The sequence below is a fragment of the Nomascus leucogenys genome, chromosome 5 (genome assembly GCF_006542625.1).
Source record: "Nomascus leucogenys isolate Asia chromosome 5, Asia_NLE_v1, whole genome shotgun sequence".
Lineage (NCBI taxonomy): Eukaryota > Metazoa > Chordata > Mammalia > Primates > Hylobatidae > Nomascus > Nomascus leucogenys.
Window position 1 is genome coordinate 100,998,102 of NC_044385.1, and position 23,511 is coordinate 101,021,612.

Here is a 23,511-nt window from a genome sequence, read left to right on the forward strand (position 1 = left end):
AGTGAGCCGAGATCGCGCCACTGCACTCCAGCCTGGGCAACAAAGCAAGACTCCATCACACACATACACACACACACAGAGACACACACACACACACACACACACACACAAGCAGACTGAAAAGGCACCACTGGCTTTCACACTTTTTCTTCTATAAAGGCCTAGCTTACATGAAGATAAAGGAGAGGAGATATCAATGATAAGTTCAAAAAGAACCATAACATGGTATCTGCTATTTGTGTACTCAAAAGTAAAGGGATAAAGAACTTTCAGATTGTAAACAAAAGATCTGTGAGCCTTTTCAACTGAGAAGTTGAGGAAAAGTGAGTAAAGATGACTTGATACCTTCTCCATGTAACCCATAGACTTAGGGCATAAAGGATTGGGTCCTCATCACCTACCTTTCTTAAATTACTTATTTATTCACTTCAGGAATTTTATGGAAAAGGTATCCTGCCTATGGGTCTCATACACTTAGAAGTTTACCTAAATAGCAAATCCCACACTAAGTGAACTAAAACATGCCCCAATCTTTACCCAAGTTCTAAGACAATGGCTCTACATTTCTTTAAATCTGAACTGTAATAATTGAGAAGAGGGCCCAAGATTTCAAATGGTAATAGTCTCACACCTTCCTCGGAAAGCACAAGTGCCTCACCTGCAGCGACATCATGTCAGGTCTGTACTGCTTGCGGAAGCCGAGGTCATACATGAGGAATTTCAGCATTTCAAAGGCTTGCTCTTCACTCATGTGCAGAAGCAGGACTCCAGCCACAAAACTGATCCCCTGACAATATCCCACTTCTTTGTCCAGCAAAGAATAGGCTTTCAGGAGGTTAAACAGTGACAGCTGCCCTGGCCCAAGCTGTACTGAAAAGTAAGGGTGAGTAGGAAACGTCCTTCCTGCAGAGGAAAAGAAGGAAAATGTTTTTTGAAATGTCCTCACGCCTTGGAGACCACAGTGAAATTGCAACTCAGTGACCTCCAAGAATAAACAGACACTCTTTCCCAAACCAGTTAGAGTTGCTTGGAGTCGCCATGTAACTAAGAGTCTCTCTCTCCCACCCCAAGCCCTGCCAGGTTACCATACCATCTTCACATATATGATATGGAAGGAAACATTTTATGTTAACCAGTACTTCTTTCCAGCAAAAAAAAAAAAAAAAATACAATAAAATAAAAATCCACAAACCAATGATGTACCGAGGAGAGATACCAGGAAAATGGAATATAAATTTTATTCTGACTATAAAGCAAGGCAAATTCTAATTCATATAAAGACTACCTTCTAAATGAAACCAGAAGTCTATAAGAAATATTATATTATTTAAAAGAAAATCTTCATAGTCTATAAACGGATTTATTTCTGCTTTTCTTATGACACTGGAGGGACTTTTTGGGTTTGTTTGGCTTTACATTCAGACTGTCATTCAGAAGGAAACTGCTTTTTCAACTATCTTTTGCTCTCTGCTCTTAAAATACCTCCATGAGCCATGTAAACCACTTTTCTTTTTCAATATCTAAAAATCTCAAGGAAAATAAAGGGTCAAGTCAATTTCAAATTCTAAAATATACCTCTAGGTATAAAATTACCACAGAGACACTTGAGCTGGCAATGTGAGTCCTGCATCACTAAAAGGAGAGTTCTATACACAGAAACAAATCCGTCTTCACATCAAAGCTGTCTATATTGGTATGGGACTTTCCTAGTGCCACAAAAATGAAGGGAGATGTTAGCTTCCTTGTGAAATGATTACTCATGTCAGTTAGAACTTGCAAGAGTGCCAGGTTTTGAAATGTTTTCTCCCGCATATGCTTAAAAGTGATTTTTTTTCCAGGAACCAATAAGATTAATTCTGCAGAACCAGTAAGAGGAAGATATGAGAAAATAACAATTGCATGCTGAAGAAACACAGATGGCTACAAGCAGAGCCAAACAAGCAATTTTTAAAATTATGGCTTTACTTTCTCACTTAAAATTTTTACTAAGGAAAACTATAAATACACTTTCTATCCATTAACTTGATTCTAGCTCCATTTTTGTCTGACTGTAATATGATCTCATTCTCTCTCTTTAATAGGACATCGTGACTAACCCTGATTGTATCATCAATTTATGGTCAGAGAACCACAGATTTGCTTGGGAACATAGGGATTGCCTTGTTCAATGTCCCCACTTAGTAGAGAGGATTGACACTCAGAAGGAAGGTAATATGTCTAAGACCACGATTAGTGGCACAATCAGCACAAAAACTCATTTTCAGTTTCTCTGTAAAATCCCCTTTTTAATCCTGCTGGGCTCAAAAAAATAATTAACTGAGCTGGGTCCTTTCCCAACAAGAGCTATTTGTCATTCAAAAGGAACAGAGGTAAAAACTAGGGTTTGGCTAGTGATTTTTCATATGCCTTAATATAAGATGACCCCAAACATAAGGTAATCTTGTATTTTCCCAGATGGGCCCAAATAACATATCTGGCCTCCTGACATATATCAACTTTTAGGAGTACAAATTAAGTGGTAAAATGCCAATATATAATATTTAATCTAATAATGTAGATATTTTTAAATAATAGAGTATGTTAGAGAAAAATTAGAGACAATATAATTTTTAAAAATCAAAGCATTTTTATTTCCATAAGTTATTTGAAAATCAGCATTTAAAAAGACTGCTGGCCGGGCCTGGTGGCTCATGCCTGTAATCCCAGCATTTTGGGAGGCCGAGGCGGGTGGATCACAAGGTCAGGAGATTGAGACCATCCTGGCTAACATGGTGAAACCCCATCTCTACCAAAAATACAAAAAAAAATTAGCTGGGCGTGGTGGCGGGCACCTGTAGTCCCAGCTACTCAGGAGGCTGAGGCAAGAGAATGGCATGAACCTGGTAGGCGGAGCTTGCAGTGAGCAGACATCGCGCCACTGCACTCCGGCCTGGGTGACAGAGGGAGACTCCATCTCAAAAAAAAAACTGCTTTATGATTCTGTCACTGGAAATTCTCCGCCAGGTCATGAGTACCCATTCCTACACTATCAGCGCAACTAATGTTTCACTCACCCTATAGGTGTATAGTCATAATTTCCACCAACATAACCATTTATCATGTTGCTTTTTAAAGTGACATATAAAGGATTGTTTTCAGCAATGTGTCCAGGAATACCTAGTACACCTTTGTTAAATTTTTTAGCCTATTCTATTTCAAAACCAGCATTGATTAAGATACAACTATCTGCCCTAAAAAGTCAGTTGTTCAAAATGCAGTAACTGAGAGCACCCCATAATATGACCTTTATAATAATTTAAATATAAGATGGCTCCCTTTGCAGAGGCAAAGTTTTGGGGTGAAAACTTCATTTAATACACAGGCATTTATGGGATCGTCAATCAGGTATAAGGCCAACTTGCCCTCAGTAAAGGACAAAGTCAACAGCTCTGCATATGCCAACAGGTGCTCTTTATCAGCACCAAGAACAAACAAAAACCAAAAAAACTCAACAGAAGGATCAGCTGTTTACTTTTGTAAATTATAATCCACATGACAAACATACCTAAATCCACGAGAATCGCATGCTGCTGAGCAGTGAGCTGCTTCAAAAGTTCCTTATAGGATATGTCAGGAGGCTGTTGTTTATTAGGCAATCTGTGTCTGAGTCGGTACTGTAAAGCCAGGAACTGCCAAATTTCTCCTCGTCGACTTTTGGGAACTCCTACAATCAAGGAGATAAATAACCAAGGCCTTGAACTCTGGAATGAAGTTGCTAGATCCCAGCTGATTCACTATATAATTCTGGTAAACAGGCAGCTGTATGTACTGCATGCCACCCTAAGACCACACAATGTGACTGACAGAAGCATATTTTGACAAGCTGAATCCTACAGCTCTTGATGTCTTGCAAAAGAAAACCCTCAGACAACACTTACAATAATGACAATATTAACAATAACATCAAAAAAAAATAACATCACCCATCGCTGACTGAGCATTAATAAAACATTTATTGAGGGTGCCTAGCTACTGAGCACATGCACTCAGAAAACAACTCAACTATAAGGTAGGCAATTACTATTAGGTCCACTTTATAGACAGAAGGCCGAGGCAGAAAGAGATTAAGTAATTGCCCCAAGTTCACATGGCTAGGAAGTGGCAGTTTAGAATTAGAACTCCAAAAGTCTGGTTTCAGAGGCCAAATCCTGATATCCCAAAGTGTATTACTGCCTATTTTCACTCTTTACTTGGCTTTAGGATAGCAACAAATGCTAACCCTAATTTACAACTCTAAATATTTGTCAGCAACAAGTAACTTTATAATAAAGAATCAAATAGCATTCTTATATGGGCATTAAAAATGAAAGAATAGGCCATGTACGGTGGCTCATGCCTATAATCCCAACACTTTGGGAGGCCAAGGTGGGTGGGTCACTTGAGGTCAGGTGTTCGTTACCGGCCTGGCCAACATGGTGAAACCCTGCCTCTACTAAAAATACAAAAATTAGCAAGCATGGTGGCATGCACCTGTAATCTCAGCTACTTGCGAGGCTGAGGTAGGAGAATCACTTGAACCTGGAGGACAGAGGTTGCAGTGAGCCGAGATCGCACCACTACACCACTATTTTTTTTTAGACAGAGCGAGACTCTGTCTAAAAAAAAAGAAATAATAAAAGTAGTAAACAAGAAGGCGTAACTGACATGCTCCAGGACAACATTTGGGCTTTGAGAAGAAAATGCTTAGCACATATAATGAAACATTAACTCTATTATGCTTGAACACCAAAATGTATCACAAGCAGTTCAGGGACACTATGACTATGTTTTTTATGCCAAGGGAAATGAAGTAAGCACTGGGAGGGACAGAATTCAATTCTGCACAGTGCAGGCAACGTTATTTCACTCACTAAGAGTTTTCAGTTTGGACAGATTGAATCTGCAATGGGTTCCTTTGCTCCAGCTGGTTAAGGAAAGGCTTAACGACAGTAATCTCTTCTAAGTGAATGCCAGAGTTTGTACAAGCTGGAAGTATTATTGTCCAACAGGTGAAACCGAGGCTCGTTGGCACGACTTACAAGGCCTCTACAATATAGCTCCAAACTACCTTTTTAAGCACCATTACTTCCCAGTCCCTGATGTATACTAGACGCTTGTGGTCATTTTCGCTTCTCCAGTTTTTTGCACCTACTGTTGCCTTTACGGAATTCCAAGCTCCCTCGCTTGACTACCCATTGTACATCTATTCATCTTGCATGAATGAGCTTGAGTGTCACCTTTTCTGTTGAAGCTCTCCCTAACATCTCGAGATGTAATCAGTCCCTTTTCACATACCATTTGACTCATACTGTAACATTACCATATTAGATTACAGTTAGCTCTATATTGAAGTTTTGTCTCTTTTCCCTACTTAAATGGTCCTTGAGAATAGCAAGCATATTTTCATCTCTGTATGATAAAATCCAAGAATATACTTTGCTGCTTATACATTTGTTGAATGAATGAATGACAGCATAGAAAATGTCATTTTTAGAAGGTAACTATCAGCCCACTAAATGAATCACTGATAACATGAGTGGGCAGTTTTATTATCCAACCAATAATAAATGTACAAAAAGCGACTTCATTCCAGTCAAACAAACATTTATTAAGCATCCAGTATGTAGCAGAGAATAAAGCAAGGCAGTCAGGATGCCTCATCATTGAGTGATGAATAAATCCATTCTCAGGAAAATCATCTCATTCATTCATTCATCCATTCATTCATCCAGTAATGAGTACAAGATACTGTCTTAGGTGCTAGGTGTGCAGTGGTGGGGTAGGAAAAATATTCAACAAATACATACATAATTATTAAACTGTAAATTATGATTAAGTATAATTAATCATGAAAAAGAATGATAAAGTACAATGAATTGATTTTGGTGGGGGGGGCAGAGGTGGTGCTCTGAGGAAATGGTATTTGAGGGACCTGAGGGATAATAGGATGCTCTGGGCTTAAGGCACAGGCAGCAGTCACTCTAGGAGAGGACCGCATGAAGGCCCTGAGACGGGCAGAGGAAAGAGGAGTGAGAAGAGGATGGGGTGGAAAGAAAGGGAGATGGGAAATAAGAATGTAGGGAAGTAAGGAAGAAGGAGAGTAGGGAGGGCTGGACATTCCATGCAAGAAATAGCAAAGGACGTATCAGTGCTCAAAGTAAAAGAGAGCACACAATACAAGGTAAGGATAGATAAAAAATTAGATCAGAAAGGAGGAAGGAGATATTATAGAAGAATGATATGGTTTGGCTGTGTCCCCACCCAAATCTCATCTTGAATTTTAGCTCCCATAATTCCCACATGTAGTGAGAAGGACCCAGTGAGACATAATTGAATCATGGGGGCAGTTTCCCCCATACTGTTCTTGTGGTAGTGAGTAAGTCTCATGAAACCTGATGGTTTGTTAAGGAGAAACCCCTTTTACTTGGTTCTCATTCTCTTTTGTCTGCCTCCATGTGAGACATGCCTTTCACCTTCCGCCATGATTGTGAGGCCTCCCCAGCCACGTGGAACTGTGAGTCCATTAAAACTCTTTTTCTTTAGAAATTATTCAGTCTTAGGTTTGTCTTTATCAGCAGCCTAAAAACGGACTAATACAAAGGCCTTAAGCACAGGGCCAAGAAGTTTAAACTGTATCCAATAAGAAATGGGAAGATAAGCACTCCTAAAATATGTTCGAAAGTCATGCCAAAAAATGGTGTGATCTACATCTCACAGACATTCTGTTAACCATTATTGTGTCTCCCAAATAAAGCATTCAATTAAAATCTTTAGGATTTCCATATCTTCAAGGATAAAGAACACTATATTAAGTTTGTCAATGCAGCAGCTTTCAAAATAACACTTATCTTAATTTAAACTTAACTGTGGTTCAACAATCTCACACATTAGCATAGGCTTTTAAAACAACATTCATTATAGAATTTCTTTGGGTATTTTGGAATTTTTATTTTACAGCCACAGTTTATGCAGGCTATGGAGATTCTAATTTTAATATATTTAATCTGAGTCACAGAAACTGCAACTAAAAGTTGACTTATTAGTTTTATTTTTAAATTTAAAATTCTTAAATATCAGCATCTTATATGGCATAGCAGCAATAAAAGAATAAATGCAATATAATGACTAAATAAAAGCAACTTCTCCAAAATTAGTGAAGAAATTAATGGATGAAAGAAAATTGATTGATTACTTAGCCAGAATATAAATCTATATATATAAATACATACAAGTAAGTATAATACAGTCATGTAAATATACACATATATGTAAATGAATACTTCTGACCAAGTGATAAAAATGAGTCAAGTTTGAAAGACTGAATTATTAATATTTTTATGGCAGTGATCAAAGATTTGTATCAATGCACGCACTTCTTCCTTGGTAAACACTACTATCACGCTGAAAATAGGTTTGTGCTACCTCCTCAGAGACAGTCACTAAACTACAGGAAGAAACAAATTACTTCTCTTTTTTTACTAAGCAAAACACAAGGACAAAATTACATCTGAGCTCCACAAATCAAATAAAAAAAAATTCCACAGGCTTTTCTTTAAAAAACAAAAATTATTGAGATTATCCCAAATACCTTCTTTAAGAAGAGTATGAATATCTTCCACATCACATCTGATTTTAGCTCTGCAGTTTAACAACTTCTTATCCCAAGTTATTAAGACCTCTTTCTGACATGCACCAACTTCTTCATAGTCTAATTTAACTTTTCTGGACTGGAGTTCATCTCTGCTTGCTAAGGAAAAAAGAATTTACGTAAGACCATTGTGTTTTTCAAATGTAAAATTTTAAACATTTGATTGTATTTGTAAAACCATACCAAATGACTTTCAGGAATCAACTAGTAGTATATCTTAAAAAGAAAATTTAAAACAAATTGAGGATACATGAAAGGGTCTCAAGCTTTGAGTCATTTCACATGAGAAAAAAAATGAGGAATAACTTCCTAAGGAGGTTTTACTCTGTATCTTACATATGGCAACTCTGCTAAGTATAAAAAGTAAACCGTGTTGATCATTCTATAATTTTCCATTTTTTGACACCACTGAAGTGTTAATATTTTATATGTGCCATACATGAGAAGACAAAGACTCATACTCATCTTGATTTGAAAAATATATGACCATAACATGATACCTTTTTATAACTGTTTCCAGAGTTATCCATACTGCCCTTAATAACTAATAAAACTAGCTTATGTGTTCCCGTGTTCATTATTTTCTCTTTCGTTTGTTTTTGCTTTTGTTTCTTAGAGACAGGGTCTCATTCTGCACCCCAAGCTGGAGTGCAGTGGTGCAATCATAGCTCACTGCAGCCTCAACCTCCTGAGCTCCCATCTCAGCCTCCTGGGTAGCCAGGACTACAGGCATGCGCCACTACACTTTGCTAATTTGACAAACTTTTTTGTAAAGATGGGGTCTTGCTATGTTGCCCAGGCTGGTCTTAAACTCCTGGCATCAAGCAATCCTCCTACCTCAGCCTCCCAAAGAGCTGGGATAACAGGTGTGAGCCACTGCACCCAGCCCTCCTGTGTTCATTTGTAATAAACTTAAAAAGAAAAATTCCTTTCACTGAAGTTAACACTAATTCTATTTTTTTAAATAATATAGAATTCTCTCTAATTTGATGGTCTAACATACTCGCCCAGAGCTCATTAAAAGAAATGTCTATAAAAGCAACCAGTATCTTGATTTGTTCTTTATCATGAAAAATTGATTTCAAAAGAGAAGGAAGAGCGGACACAAGAGTATACTTCTTCTCTTCATTAGGATCACGGTGGACAGGAACGTCTCAGAGCAATCTGTATTCATGCATGCTCACAGCGCTCGGCCACCTTACCTCCTGCAACACAAATCTTTGTCATGCATCCCAAGTCCTCGACAGCACAAAAACAACAGCAGAATGAAAGTTACTCTTTACTTAGTGTGTTTGAAACCATTTCAAAAGACTTAAAATATCTTATAACAAACTGTTATTCAAGCAAGGCAGTAAAAATTCCTACTTTAAAGTCCAAACATAATCTAAAGATAAATCGCAATACAAAACTATTCCTTCTGGATACCACAGATGGCTTTCTAACACTGTTTAGCTTGGCTGTTTGGCTATTTGCTTTATATTTCTCTGATAACCAAGTAATTTTTTAAAAGGTGTGGGTTTATTAAGGCTAAAAACACATATACTCCTATATATAACTTTACTAATTATTTTCTTCACGATGGACAAAACATAATTACTTCCTTAGAGTTTTTCTTTAATCTTCTCTAGATTATTGATCATTTAAAATAATCACAAGCATCTGCTTATGTGCCAGCCGCACACCCTGAGGATAAAATGGTGAACAGGGACAGTTAATATCTGCCCTTAACTGTTTAACTAGAAAAGACTAAAGAACTATCAAGAAATAATTATCCATTGGTTAGAATTTTCATAGGTTAAACTATTTTTTATCTTTGTTATGTAGGCAGAGAAACAGAGAACTGATAAAGGTTTCTGAGAATGTATTCTAAATGTCACCTCCTTTCTTAACTTGTAAAATCATATAGTATAACTGACCTCAGAATACACAGCAGCCATTTATGTAAAACATTCCATTTCCTTATATTAACATACACAGCTGAGAAATACTGTGGGGTGCTGGGGAAAGCCCGAGAACCACGATGAATAAACCCGAGTTTTGGTACTTGCTCTGCCAGTATGTCACTATTTGACCTTAGGTTAATTCTCTACCTTCCCCAAGCCAGTCACTACTTCTGCTGTAGAATGAAGAATCTAGCTAAGTAATCTCTAAGGCTATTTCTACTTCAAATAGTCTATGATTCTGAAACTATCTTTTGATATTTAATATCAGATTTTATTTGTACATACTCCCAAGTGAAATATAGTTCCATGCATTAAATTTTTTGAGGGAATGATGACCATCTTCTTTTTTTCAACCTCTTTTTCTGAGTTAGTTCAAAATATTAACTACTTACATACAAATATGAATTCAATTTCTTTTGAAGCCTGTGAAACCTCAAGTGGGCAGACCATTTATCAAACTGAACTTTTAAAATTATGCTAGTGACAAGTAATAGCATTTTTAATTTTAAAGAAAAGAAGATGTATTCCCAAAGGATATTTAAAATCCTATGTACTTTTCACTCTAACAGCAATTTTAAAAAATGTGCTCTTGCAAACTATATATTATTAAAATAAAAAATTAAATTGAATCATAGGTGTAGTAACAGGAATCTTAAGGTAGATGATAAACTCAGAAATGTGGAATACCTGTACCAAAAAAGCTGTATGAAAGACCACAAAATAAAAGCAAGTGAGAGAAATATCTAAATTATACTTGTGCCAATAATCTTAAAAGTCAAACGGACCACTTATGTTAAATGTTTCATTTTACAAGTGTAAAAATGAGACCCTTTCAGGTTAAGTGATTTTCCCAAAATAATGAAATTTATACATTTTTTGGATTTTTTAGCATCTCCTTGTATGTGGTTCTATCAGTAATGGAGTAAATTATATCATTCTTTCAAAGGCTGAAAAACACATTCCAAAGCATTTGGTAATCATAATCTTAGCAATACAGCACCACAAACAGTACAAAATCTATTATAAATTATTTGATTATAAATGTAATGATTTGAAAATGATTTTGTTAAATAGAAAATTTATAAAGCATTAACAAAAAATGGGAATAGGTTTGGTTTGATAACAGATAATTATAATTAAATAGTTAAATTGAATACAATGTAAGCAGAATTTACTTGAGGTAGGCATATTTCTCCCATTATGAATGTAATTAACCTGAAACTTGAAAATCACATTCAAGAAAATTTGCTTTCTCATATTTAAGGATTTTTTAGAAGTGACACTAAGATAATAAACTTTCAGACACATCAAATACATTGATTCCATATTATCTACATTCTGTTTTACCTAAATATACTCTTAAGAGTTTCTTATGTCTTACATCTATTTAAAATGCAAACCCATTTAAAACAAAACCACAAATATCTTAAGCTGATGTTTCCCATGTTATAACCACCTCACAAAATGGAAATCAACAATTATAATCAGTAGATATTCTTCTTAAAGTATGCATACAGTCCAAAACTGAGTGCGGATAGTATGTATGGGGAGAGAAAGGTAGGTTTAACACACATCCTTCAATCATAGCATCATAGCATTTAATCTGTTAAAATGGCTAACCTTCAAGTTTCTGGTTTTCTTTTTCCATTCGAAGTAACAAGATTTGTTGGTGTATAGCTTTTCTCCACAAGCTCCTCAGTTCTTTTGATTTCTTTCTTTCTTCAATCTTTTCTGGGTCATCCTCCCCAGACAGAAATATAACCAGCGGTTCCTCCTCCATGGTTGGAGAGAGGGGGGACAGTGGCAGCAGCTCGTTCCTGTCCAATCCATCTGCAGAGAAGAACACAGTAAGAGGCATTCCTTAGCAGTAACCCAGACTACCCAAGTTTTTGTAGAATTCACATTCTCATCTGATCTTCTACACTTAAAAGTGTCACAAAGCTGCTTTCCCTGTAACTTAGTTTCTGGAGCTAATATTTAAGTAAATTCACTAGACTGAATTCCCCTTCCAGATTTCCCTGTCATGATGAAACAGAAGCATAGGTCATTTCACCACTTCTTCTTTCCACCCAAAGAGCTCTGTAAGATAGGTGCCCCAAAACTAACTGGCCTCTCCTGGGTCCAACACTTCTGCAATTTACTTACGTATATTCTCTGGCTGTGACAAACAAGAAGAGTATGTGGCTAGGTATCAGTGATCTCCAAAGGTCTACATCGATCATCAGAATCTGTCAGGAGCATAGCCACTGAGCAATGCTGGGCCTCTCCTGGCTGAGCATAGTACTCCCCCTGCTCATTCCTCCTGAAACACCTTTTTCTCTTTCTTTTTCAACTTTTATTTTAGGTTCAAGGGGTCCATGTGCAGGTTTGCTACATGAGTAAATTATGTGACTCTGGGGTACGATGTACAAATGAAATGACTTCGCCACCCAGGTAGTGAGCATAGTACCTGAGTTCAATCCTCATCCTCCTCCCACCCTCCACCCTCAAGGGGGTCCTGGTGTCTAATGTTCCCTTCTTTGTTTCTATGTGTACTCAGTGTTTAGCTCCCGCTTACAAGTGAGAACATGCAGTATTTGGTTTTCTGCTCCTGTGTTAATTCTTAGGATAATAACCTCCAGCTACACCCATGTGGCTCCAAAGGACATGATTTCATTATTTTTCATGCCTGTGCAGTATTCCATGTGCAACACTCCCTTAACAGGTGACTCATTCTCTCCCTTCCTACTGCCAATGATTTTCCTATTAACAACCATGATCACATCTCTTAAAACATTTCAATGGTTGCTTATATCCCAAGAACAAATTGGGAGTAGCATTTAAGTTCCTTCAGATTCTGGTGTCCACTCAGATTTCCAGCCTCATATCTCAATCTCCTTTTCTTTGCATCCATCATGCTGAATTTCTCATGATTCTCTGATCTGCAAAGTTCACTCAAATGACTCCAGAGCTTCGTCATTCCTTCCTTCTAGAGCATGGTTCTTAAAGCAACTAGTTTAAATAAACATCTAATTGTTCTGTGAAGCTTTTTCTGACCACCTCAGGCAGAGTTAACTTCATCTTTAGTAATACCAGTTGTTTTCTTCTATTTCCTTCTTTAATATATTCATTGACCTCTGCCTTTACTCTTATTATTTACTTCCATACGTTTTACTGTTGTTGTTTTAAAATTTTAATACCTGGCTCTTTTACTAGCTTTTTGAGTTGAACAGTCAGTATAACTAATCTTTGGCCTTCTTGATTTTATATAAAAATCATGGCTTTTAACTGCTCCCTAGATCTATTTCAATAGGTAAGGCTCTAATCATCGAATTTTCTTCCTTCTAGCTTCTAAGAGTAGTTTTCTATTCCCAAACACATGTCATTCTACTTGTCTTCTAATCCTTGATTTCTTTCTTTTATTGGCATTGTGGTCAGAGAATATTTGTATAAATGATTATGGTTATCTGGATTTCAGAAAGATTTACTTAAAAATCTTTGTGGACAGGTACATAATTACATTTTATGAATGTTCCAAGTGTGCTAAAAATGAATGAGTTTTCTCCATAGGAGGCGAAGTTCTCTATAAATATTAGGTCAAGCTTATTCACTTGTGTTACTCAAATATTATTTATATTTAATTTCTAAAGATGAATATGTTAAAATCTCCCACAGGAGCTATTAATTTAGTGATTTCATTCCAGAATTCTTTTAGGTGTTATTTTCTAGCTCTCAAAGCTACATCATTATGTATGTTCTCATGATTGTTCTATCTGTTTGTTTACTGTTACATGTGCTTGCCTCTTTGGATGCTTTTGCTTTAGTTTAATAGGTCAATTACTCAAAGAGAGCTGCCTGTGCTCTCTTTTGCTCAGTATTTGCCTAGTGTATTGTACACATTCCTTTATTGCTCAATATTTATATGTCAGTTTGTTTTATGTGTGGCTCTTATAAAAGGCTGTGTTGCTTTTCTAATAATAAAAAGATCTTTGGAAGCTGAGGCAAGATGATTGCTTGAGCCCAGGAGTTCAAGGCTACAGTGAGCTATGATTACACCACTGCAACCCCAGCCTGGGCAAGGCCCAATCTCTGGCAGAAAAAAGAAAAAAGAAAGAGAGGAGAGGAGAGGAGAGGAGAGGAGAGGAGAGGAGAGGAGAGGAGAGGAGAGGAGAGGAGAGAAGAGAAAAAAGAAAAGAAAGAAGACATACAGCTTCTTTCCTAGCACTATCATAGTTCCGTCTACCTTGTGGAGTAGGCCCAAGTACAGGTTTTTGGAAACTCTCTCACTCATTCATTCATTCCACAAGCAGGTATTGAATGCCTAATGTTTTCTAATGATACCTGAAAGAGAAACCACTGTATCACAAACACAAAGTTATTTCTATACTATAATCACGTAAATCTCTTTACACACAGCATGTGCATTCCATTAGCTAATTTCTGACACTCAGAGGGATAAATTCCTTAGGGAGTACCACACAGACCTTGCTGTTGCATTGCTGAGGGAGATTTGTTCATGGGAGAAGCAACCCTGAGGAAAATGCGCTGCCGCCAGGAGATCCGGCGAGGAGTGACAGAGGTTCCTCCCACACTTAGGGACTCATTGCTGCAGGTAGATGAGGTCCTTTTTCTCCCTTCTCCATCACTGTTGAAAGCAAATAAACATATCACTTATAAGGAGAGCTGCACATCATGGCACTTCACAACCAACCGGTAGCACAAGCCATTCACAAGTTCTGTCATGGGCAAGCACAAGCCACAGGCAACATGGAGCAATGCGTCACCAGGCACACTAGTCACCCAGACCACCACATCCTGGGGAAACAGCAATCTAGGCCACAGCCCAGTCAAGAGAAGCTCCCCTGTTTCTACTCATTCCTTAGCAGCCAACCAGTCCTAGTTCTAATCTGAGGAACAGAAACACTTATAAGGAGGAGTACAGGTTGCTTAAGTCATGAATTCATGCTCTGCTAAGGAAATAACATGAATAGCTTATTCGAAACAAGGTAAATATTCCATAAAAGGCTCACAAAGAGCTTTTGTTAGAGCTCTTATAGAACAGGTCAATAAAGACTGTTTCTAATTGCCTATGACTGTTAAGATCTGTCTCTGAATGGTCAGCTACCAATAGTTGGATCATGGCAGAAGATAACCTGAATATAAGCAGAACAGTCAACCTTGGGATTATTGGTAGGTGATACACTAAGAAAAAACTGTGGTCAAATAAGATTGGATGGCTAAGTTAAAAAATAGATCTTTTTATATTTTTATTGATTTATTTATTTTGTGAGATAAGGTCTCATTTTTTCACCCAGGCTGGAGTGCAGTGGCAAAATCACAGCTTATTGCAGCCTGGACCTCCTAGGCTCAAGAGATCCTCCCGCCTCAGCATCCCAAGTAGCTGGGACTACAGGTGCACGCCACCACACCTGGCTGTTTTTTTAAAAAAATCTTCGTAGAGACAGGGTCCCACTGTGTTGCCCAGTCTGGTCTCAAACTCCTGCGCTCAAGCAATTCTCCTGTCTCAGCTCCCAAAGTGCTGGGATTACAGGCATGAGGCACCACACCTAGCCTGTTAAAAAATGTTAACAGATTTCTTTATAGCAGAACTTGTTAGAGACTGTTAATACACTGGCATGAATTGTACCTCTCCAACAGGGAAACAGTGTATAGAAATTCCCCAACTTATTGAAATTAATTGACTCTAGAATCACCTCCCTCAATTTTTGAGGGGCAGGGAGTAGTGTCACATCATTCTATATTAGCGTATATGAAAATGCTCCTCTACTGTAAAAATTTCATTTCTTAGAAAAGAACACTTTGAGTTATGCTAGGCCTATCTGCAAAAAAAGGTCAGTATAACTCAAAATTATTTTTGAGACCAACTATATTTGCTGCTGGAAGACCTCACAATAATTGTTGTTGTTAGTGGCAGGAATATCTTACATTTTTAAGTTTCACAGTCTGAGTTTGCCTAAGAGAATGATAAGGATACCAATATTTACAGATGATGATACCAACAAATGAAGGTATAAGACTTTTGATGGAATCAAAAAGGTCATTGCTGAGGTCAGAAATAAAGCTCAGCAAGAACAGCCACTCTCAGATACTCAAAGGAACTCAATAGTGTTGAAGCAATTAATAGTGAGAAGAGCAATTCAGCATCTGCCTATCATATCTTTATTTACTCAGGCAATTCAGTTAGTTCTAGTCTGGATCTATTTTATGGAAACATTACTTCTGGATTGGCTAAATTAAAGTTAAAAAAAGACTTCTGAGCTGCTATGCAGACAGTAAGTATTACGATGTAATACTTTAGAAAGTACAGTACTTGATACACATATCTCAATATAGTCAAACTCTGGTTATTACGCATCCTGGATAACATTATAACCCTAATAAGTGTCCACTGTTCAAAACTCCTGAGGCAGTGGCCAGGCGCGGTGGCTCACCACCTGTAAACCCAGAACTTTGAGAGGCCGAGGCAGGTGGATCACCTGAGGTCAGGAGTTCAAGAGCAGCATGGCCAACATAGTGAAACCCTGTCTCGACTAAAAATACAAAAAAAAAAAAAAAAATTAGCTGGGCATAGTAGCAGGCGCCTGTACTCCCACCTGCTTAGGAGGCTGAGGCACAAGGTTCTCTTGAACCCCGGAGGCAGAGGTTGCAGTGAGCCGAGAATGCACCACTGCACTTTAGCCTGGGCAACAGAGTGAGACTCCATCTCAAAATAAAATTATAATTAAATTAAAAAAAAAAAAACTCCGTGAGGCTGGGCACAGTGGCTCACACCTGTAATTCCAGCACTTTGGGAGGCCAAGGCAGGCAGATCACTTGAGGTCAGGAGTTTGAGAACAGCCTGGCCAACACGGCAAAATCCTGTCTCTACTGAAAATACAAAAATTAGCCAGGTGTGGTGATGCATGCCTGTAATCCCAGCTACTCAGGAGGCTGAGGTGGGAGAATCAGTTGAACCCAGAAGGCAGAGGTTGCAGTGAGCCGAGATCACACCCCTGCACTCCAGCCTGAGCAACAGGGCAAGACTCTGTCTCAAAAACAAAACAAAACAAAAAAACAAAAAAACCTTCCTGAATATTGAATATATATACATTTGCTTTTACTTGCACTTTGGAAAACATTAATGCAAGTATTTCCCTTTTAAAAATATAATTTGAATGTTCTATATATAATAGTTACAACCCAATAAATACTATTGAAGTACTCATTATCTTCATTTTCGTAACATAATCTTGCTGGCAGTTATTTGCTAAATGCCCAGTTCATAGGTATATTTCTAGCTTGTAGTGTAGTAATGGGTAAATAATAAGCACTGAATAATATCTACTGAATAAATTAATATTTTATAAAACTAAATGAAATATTAACTCAGGTTAAGTGAAACAGACAAAAATATTGGCTAGGCTAACATGTCAGGAATAAATAAAAGATCGACCTTCTTAAAACCCTTTATTGGGAGTCAAGTCCTAACAGCTTTGTTTTTGTAAAGTATGTTCTGAACTGTTGATGGCACTGGCAGGTATTGACCATGACAATTCTGTTAATAAACAACAAAAAGCTTATTTTTTTTCTAGTAAGTATTATTCCTTTCCTACATAAAGCCATCTAATTTATACTTTAAGCTTGGAAAGCTAAAGGAAATACTTATTTAAAAGCACCATTTCAATGCTCCACAGGGCAAAAGATCAACAAATATTAATTTAGCTTGACTTTTTTAGTGCTCTAACAAACCAGAGTTGACCAAATCAAAGGATTCTGAAATGTTTACATTTTAATGCTGGAATTAATACAGCTTTCAAGGATCACCTTCCAATTCACTGCTAATGACATATCAAGTGTTTAGAAGGTACTAAAAATAAAACTGAGTTGTACCCATATCAGTTTCATGATTGCCTGTAAAATACAAAGTTTGAGGGGCAATATGTTATAAAAGAGGTGCATACAGTATTTACATTAGCCCACTGATACATATTCAGAAATTTGATAAAGCTAAAATTTTAAATCCTTTAATATAAACTGCCCAATGACAAATTTTTCTCTCATGTCTCAAATTTAATGACTAGTAATAAGCCAAAAAATTAGCAGTCAAAATAGAAGATAATAATATACTGAAAAGAAGAACTTACATAACAAACCATTGACCCTTTATCTTGTACTAAAAATCAACATCTTGAAAAGGCAGTTGGTTGCTGAGATGTGGCAAAAGCAGCTCTGCTTTAGTAAGAGAAGATCTGTATTCAAAAGTCAAGTTCCCAATAAACATTTAAGCAGTCAGTGCAATTATGCAACTTATAGCAGTTTCCTATTTGATTTACATTTAGTCAGCAATCTGACATTCTTAAGGTGGCAACTGAAAGAATCAAAACCAAATGAAACACTGCATCAAAATTCCTATAACCCAACTTGGAAACTACACTGGGATGGGGGTGGAGGGAGTTTATTTCTTTTGGTTTATTTGTTTTTTCATTACAACATTAGTTATCACATTAAACTTAGGTAAGAAAGCATAATGTCTACCTTTTGAGTAAAAATAAAAACAAAACAACGTGGTGTTTACTGTAATAATAATAAAGCTAAGACTCTCAGCACATACTTCATGCCAGGTATCGATTGTTCTAACATTTTACGAGTATGAATTAATTTCATCCTCACAGCAACCTTACAAGGTAGGTGTCATTACTGCTTCCATTTTTGGGGACAATACTAAAGTAGAAAGAGGCTAAGTAACTTGCCCACAGTCACACAGATAATAAAGTGAAGGAACTAGGATGCAAACCTAGGTGGTCCAGAATCCAGACATTAGGCACTGCAGCTTATCCTGCCAGTGTAAATACTCTTAGCATTAGTTCTGAACAAAGCTCTATAGGACCACAAAAACAAAGCTGTTGGGACCCCCAGGATCCTCTGCATTTCTGGTGAAAAATTAAATCTCCAAATGGGTGCTTCTCTTTCCATTTTCTAATGGATTAATTTTATATCAACAGAGAAATAACTTCAGAGTACTATCAGGTGCTCGTTTATGTAAATGTCTCACTTCCTTTTCTTTGTTTTGAAATAATTACATTCCAAAATGTATATATTTTTAACTGTAAATAGAAGGACCAAATAAAAAAACACCTTAATATAGCTGAATACACATACACTGGTATTTTAATCATCTTTACATTTTTTAAATGATGAAGCAAACTATAACCATTCCCTTATGTTTCCATAGAATCTTTTTCCTTCTTCTTTTGTATTTTGGAATCTAAACATTGTATTATAAAACTCCTTCCCAAGACATATATTCAGGAAAAGTATTCTGTGCCAGCATTACCTCTACCAGAAATTGACAAAGTTAAAATGAATATCTAGGAAGGAAATATAACTTGGAGAACTCCCACCCATTTTTGACTGGTATATTGTATATACACTCCCTCTTACCACTCACCAGTTAATTAAGAACCACAATTTGTGAACACAAATTAAGACTTTATATGGGGAGAAAATGTCCTGGATTACACATATCCCCCAATATAGGGTAGGGAGGCTATTTCCAAGTCCTTTGTATATAGGATCCATCAAATGCTATAATATGAACTTGTCAAAGCTTCAAGATAATCTTTTAACATATCCTCGAACAAGCAGTTATAGCCTTCACCAGATCAACTCTTAAATTAACATCATACTTCTTATTTTAACATAGAAGTGTAATGTCTACTTGCCTGCTTTAAAAGAATTCATTGACTATTGTACAGAATGGAGATGCTCTAATGACCACTCACAGAGACTCAACTTTAAAAAAGATGTAGTCATATTTTGCTTCCTGCCAGGGCAACACAGATATACTTTGCACAAAGTCAAACTCTTCTGTCAGGACCAGTCTTGCAAAGGTGGTGTTATAATGAGCAGCAACCTGCCTCCTATCCCCCAACCCTCTGGCACCCAGTTGAAACTCCCAGCATCTGCACTTCAGCCTGAATGACACAGCAAGACTCTATCTCTGAAGTCCGAAAAAATGACTAAACACTGGCTAAATCTATATCTAAATCACAATGAATTCAACATAAGATAGATACCAAAACTTGATTAGCGTGATAGCAACTATTGAACCGACAGCTGAAAAACCTTTCTCTTTGTAAGCCTTAAGAAATGCTAAGTAAAACAACATAGAAATGAAACCATATTTTTTTCTACAGGACCCACAGTATGATTTAACTCATAATTGCATCAGGTGCACTAACAGTTTATATAGGTTCTGGCTTTTAACTGTGTACATGTCTGTTATCCTATGGAAAAATCTTTACTAATTAAATAAAATTGAGATTAAACTATTCTAGTGGAAATCAATATATAGTATTTGACCTATGAGTCAAAAGAGACAGATTAGTCAGTGGAACAACATGTAGATAAAAGAAGCAGAAAAACAAAGAGTTTGATTTCCTAAACTCTACACACTGCAGATTTTAAGAAAATAAGTTTAGTATATTGGAATTTAAAACATCTCTGGGTATCTCATGTTTATTTATATCCTTATGACCTAAGCTGAAAAAAAATCCAGCAAAATATAAAACCTCTTTGGAGTTCAATCCAACCATGTGTAAAATAAGGAAATCGTAGGCTAGATTAACTCTAAAGTAATAAACAGAGCTAATTCCATACCTAAAAGGACACAAGGCAGAACTAACATTTCCATTAGGCTTTTAAGAATAGGTAAGAAGTATTATTTAAATGGTCTTACACCTAACCATGACTGAGACTTGCCAATTACAAGTCTCAAAAAAGTCACTTTTTAATCTTATCATTGTTGCCAAAATAATTTTCTGAGGATTTTTTCTCCTTGAACATCTCATTCTAGTGCAACACTTAATATTATATTTTTATTCTAGCTACAAAGAAATCTAAATAGTGGCCCCAAATAGGAAGATGGGTATGTATCTTTTTCACTGGGCTCATGAAAAAAGCAACATGTAGAAACTGGAATAAAGCAGAGGACAGTTATTTGCAGTGGTTGTTAGCAGTGATTCTGGATGTTCACCACAAAAAAAGCATGTGAGTTGAGAGATGTCAACACAGATGTGGTCAAACTTCCATAATAAGGAACTAGGTGTTTCCTGTGTCCAGACAAATGGGAGGTCTGAACGGCTTTAGCACTGTCTCAAAGTGACCAACGTGACAGGAATTTAGGTGAACAGAAACAGACGAATAATCCTCTTTAGGTGAAAGGTAGATTCAATTTTGTGAGTATGTTTCTTTTAGAATGCTCATTTCTGCATCTTCTTGGCATTTGGAATAAACTCCACTTAGGCACATATGTACCCCCTAACTAGCAAATTCACTTGTATTAATTTAAAATTAAAATTAGGCTTTGGCTGAAGGCCACAGCACAGCTCTAAGGAAATTTCAGCATGGAATAGAGTAGAAACAGGATTTCTGTCTGCAATCAACATTTTACATGGTAATTCATGGTGTTTGATTAAACCAAGGGTCACATTTTCCCTACTATATAGCTCTCAGAGCACTCAGAAAGTTGGCATGCATTCAGGAGACAAACAAAACCGCTTTTTAAACTAATGACGATGTTCACAGTTGGAAGAATCTGTGAATTTTTTTTAATAAAAATATGTAGACCTCTAATCACCTTGATTCTGAAGCAGTGTCTTGTCTGGTACAACAGGAAAACAAGGAATGAAATTAGCATACACAAAGAGAAATATGTCCAAATCAGGATTCAGAATAAAAGGCATTCCCATAAGTCATCAATAAGTCATGGTAAGGTTACTTCAATAATGAACCACAATGAATAATTATATCTTTTTTTAACTGAATACAAGAGAAATATAGAACAAAAACTATACCACAAAGTACTTCATCATCAAAGCTTTCATTTTCTCATTGAAAAGTTTTATCAGTAAATAGAAGTAATATCTATCATTTACTTTTTTTTTGACTGTCATTTACTTCTGAGCAATGAATTTCAACATAAATAAGTTTTTAAGTACAGGCTTAAAACCTGAGAAGCAATTGTAAAAAGTAACAAATACGGCTGTGATAATATTTAATAAACAGATGTTATAAAAATATACCATATCATTATATAAAATTATAGTTTACTAAACAATGAAATAACATTAAATGTTGAAAAATTAATTCAAAGTGAGGTAAAAGAAAAAATACATTCCCTCTCCTCTATCATTCCAGTTATGTACCAATAAATCTACTAACCAACTATTAAAAAGATCTTTGCACCTTTTTCTCAGCCTGCTTAAAAACAGTAACCTGTTTTCAATAATTCAGGATAGTGGTACTGGAAATGGATGCCTAATCTGAATTTAAAATTTCAAATTAATGTGCTTTTAAAAAAGTAATAGTAGGCTGGGTGCGGTGGCTCACGCCTGTAATCCCAGCACTTTGGGAGGCCAAGGCGGGCGGATCACAAGGTCAGGAGATCAAGACCATCTGGCTAACACGGTGACACCCTATCTCTACTAAAAATACAAAAAAAAATTAGCTGGGCATGGTGGTTGGTGCCTGTAGTCCCAGCTACTCGGGAGGCTGAGGCAGGAGAATGGCGTGAACCCAGGAGGCGGAGCTTGCAGTGAGCCGAGACTGCACCACTGCACTGCAGCCTGGGCGACAGAGCAAGACTCCATCTCAAAAAAAAAAAAAAAAAAAGTAATAGCATTGTTAGCCTATCTCCTACACTACCCTATTCCCTACTTGACTATGCATATTTAGAGATCCATTTTATGCAACTAATAAGATATTAAGTACTCAACTGACAAGAAAATTTTAACTGATAGTACGATGAACCTTCTCCCCTCACTATTCTGAATAGTTCCAGATATCATGGTAATTATGTGTACATGATTTTCTCTCTAAAACAAGTGATAATGAGAATTTAGAGTTCAGAAACCACTGGGTTTCAGAAACCATGCTCTTGAATTGAATATCCTTTTTCTTAGGAAATACACCCTAAAGCATTAAGAGTAAAGGGACACGATGAATGCAACTTACTCACAAATGGCTTAGAATGAGGAAATATAGCTGTGCATATATATGTATATATATGTAAATGGACCAAAAATTATAAAACAAATGTAGCAAAATATAAAAAATTGATTAACCTGGATAAAGGGTTAACAGTAATCCTCTGCAATATTTCTGCAACTTTAGTATAAATTTGAAATTGTTTCAAAATACAAATTAAAAATTCTCTGATCTTCTAACTTGTACATTTAAGTTGAAGTGACTTACTAGTTGAGATAAACCAATTAAGAGAGCATTTTGTCCAACAATTTTACTACTGTGTAGATATTCATCAATAATGCATATGTAGGTACAATTAAAGACACGTATAACAATAGTGAAGACAGGACTCTTTTTGAAGCCAAAAACCTAGTAATAACCCATATGTCTATTCACCAGAGAATGGAAAAATTGAGATATATTAAATGGAATACTAAATAGCAATAAAATGAGTGAAATAAAATGCTCATTAAAACAGGAATAAATCTCACAAATGAATGTCAGTGAAAGATGCGAGATAAAAGAATATAGGCTGTATCATTCCATTTATATAAAGTTCAAAACCAAGCACTGCTAATCTACGATATCTGAGGTCAGCAGGGGGATGGTGATTAGATGGGGGACATGGGAGGAGCTGCAGGCATGCTGCTAGCATTCAATTTATTGACTGGGGTGAAGGAGAAACAGTGGTGTTCACTCTGTGATAATCCATTGAGCTGTGTGCTTTTCACTGGTGTCCTTTTCTGGGAAAACAATTTTTTAAGTACAATTTTGGCCTATTCATTTTATGCTATCAAACTTTCAAAGTGTAAAAAAGGGTACAAAAAAGTACTCTCTGATTTTTAGAATTGCACATAGCCAAGAAAACATTAAAACATACAGAAAACAAGGATTTTT

At 36.5% G+C, this 23,511-nt stretch overlaps 1 protein-coding gene across 3 annotated transcripts in view; it reads right to left on the reverse strand.

Moving 5' to 3' along the window:
* The window catches only part of TBC1D4 (TBC1 domain family member 4), a 78,189-nt gene that overhangs the window by 14,716 nt on the left and 39,962 nt on the right, over positions 1-23,511 (reverse strand). Inside the window, exons 10-15 of one of the 3 annotated variants that reach the window (XM_030813491.1) lie at positions 21,227-21,250; positions 14,073-14,233; positions 11,230-11,439; positions 7,607-7,765; positions 3,545-3,703; positions 659-903 (exon numbers count right to left, since the gene is read on the reverse strand). In XM_030813491.1, coding sequence (XP_030669351.1) covers positions 659-903; positions 3,545-3,703; positions 7,607-7,765; positions 11,230-11,439; positions 14,073-14,233; positions 21,227-21,250 — 958 coding nt within the window. Of the gene's footprint in view, positions 1-658; positions 904-3,544; positions 3,704-7,606; positions 7,766-8,868; positions 8,965-11,229; positions 11,440-14,072; positions 14,234-21,226; positions 21,251-23,511 lie in introns of those variants that run through there. The other 2 variants (XM_030813492.1, XM_030813493.1) reach the window with 2 other exon arrangements.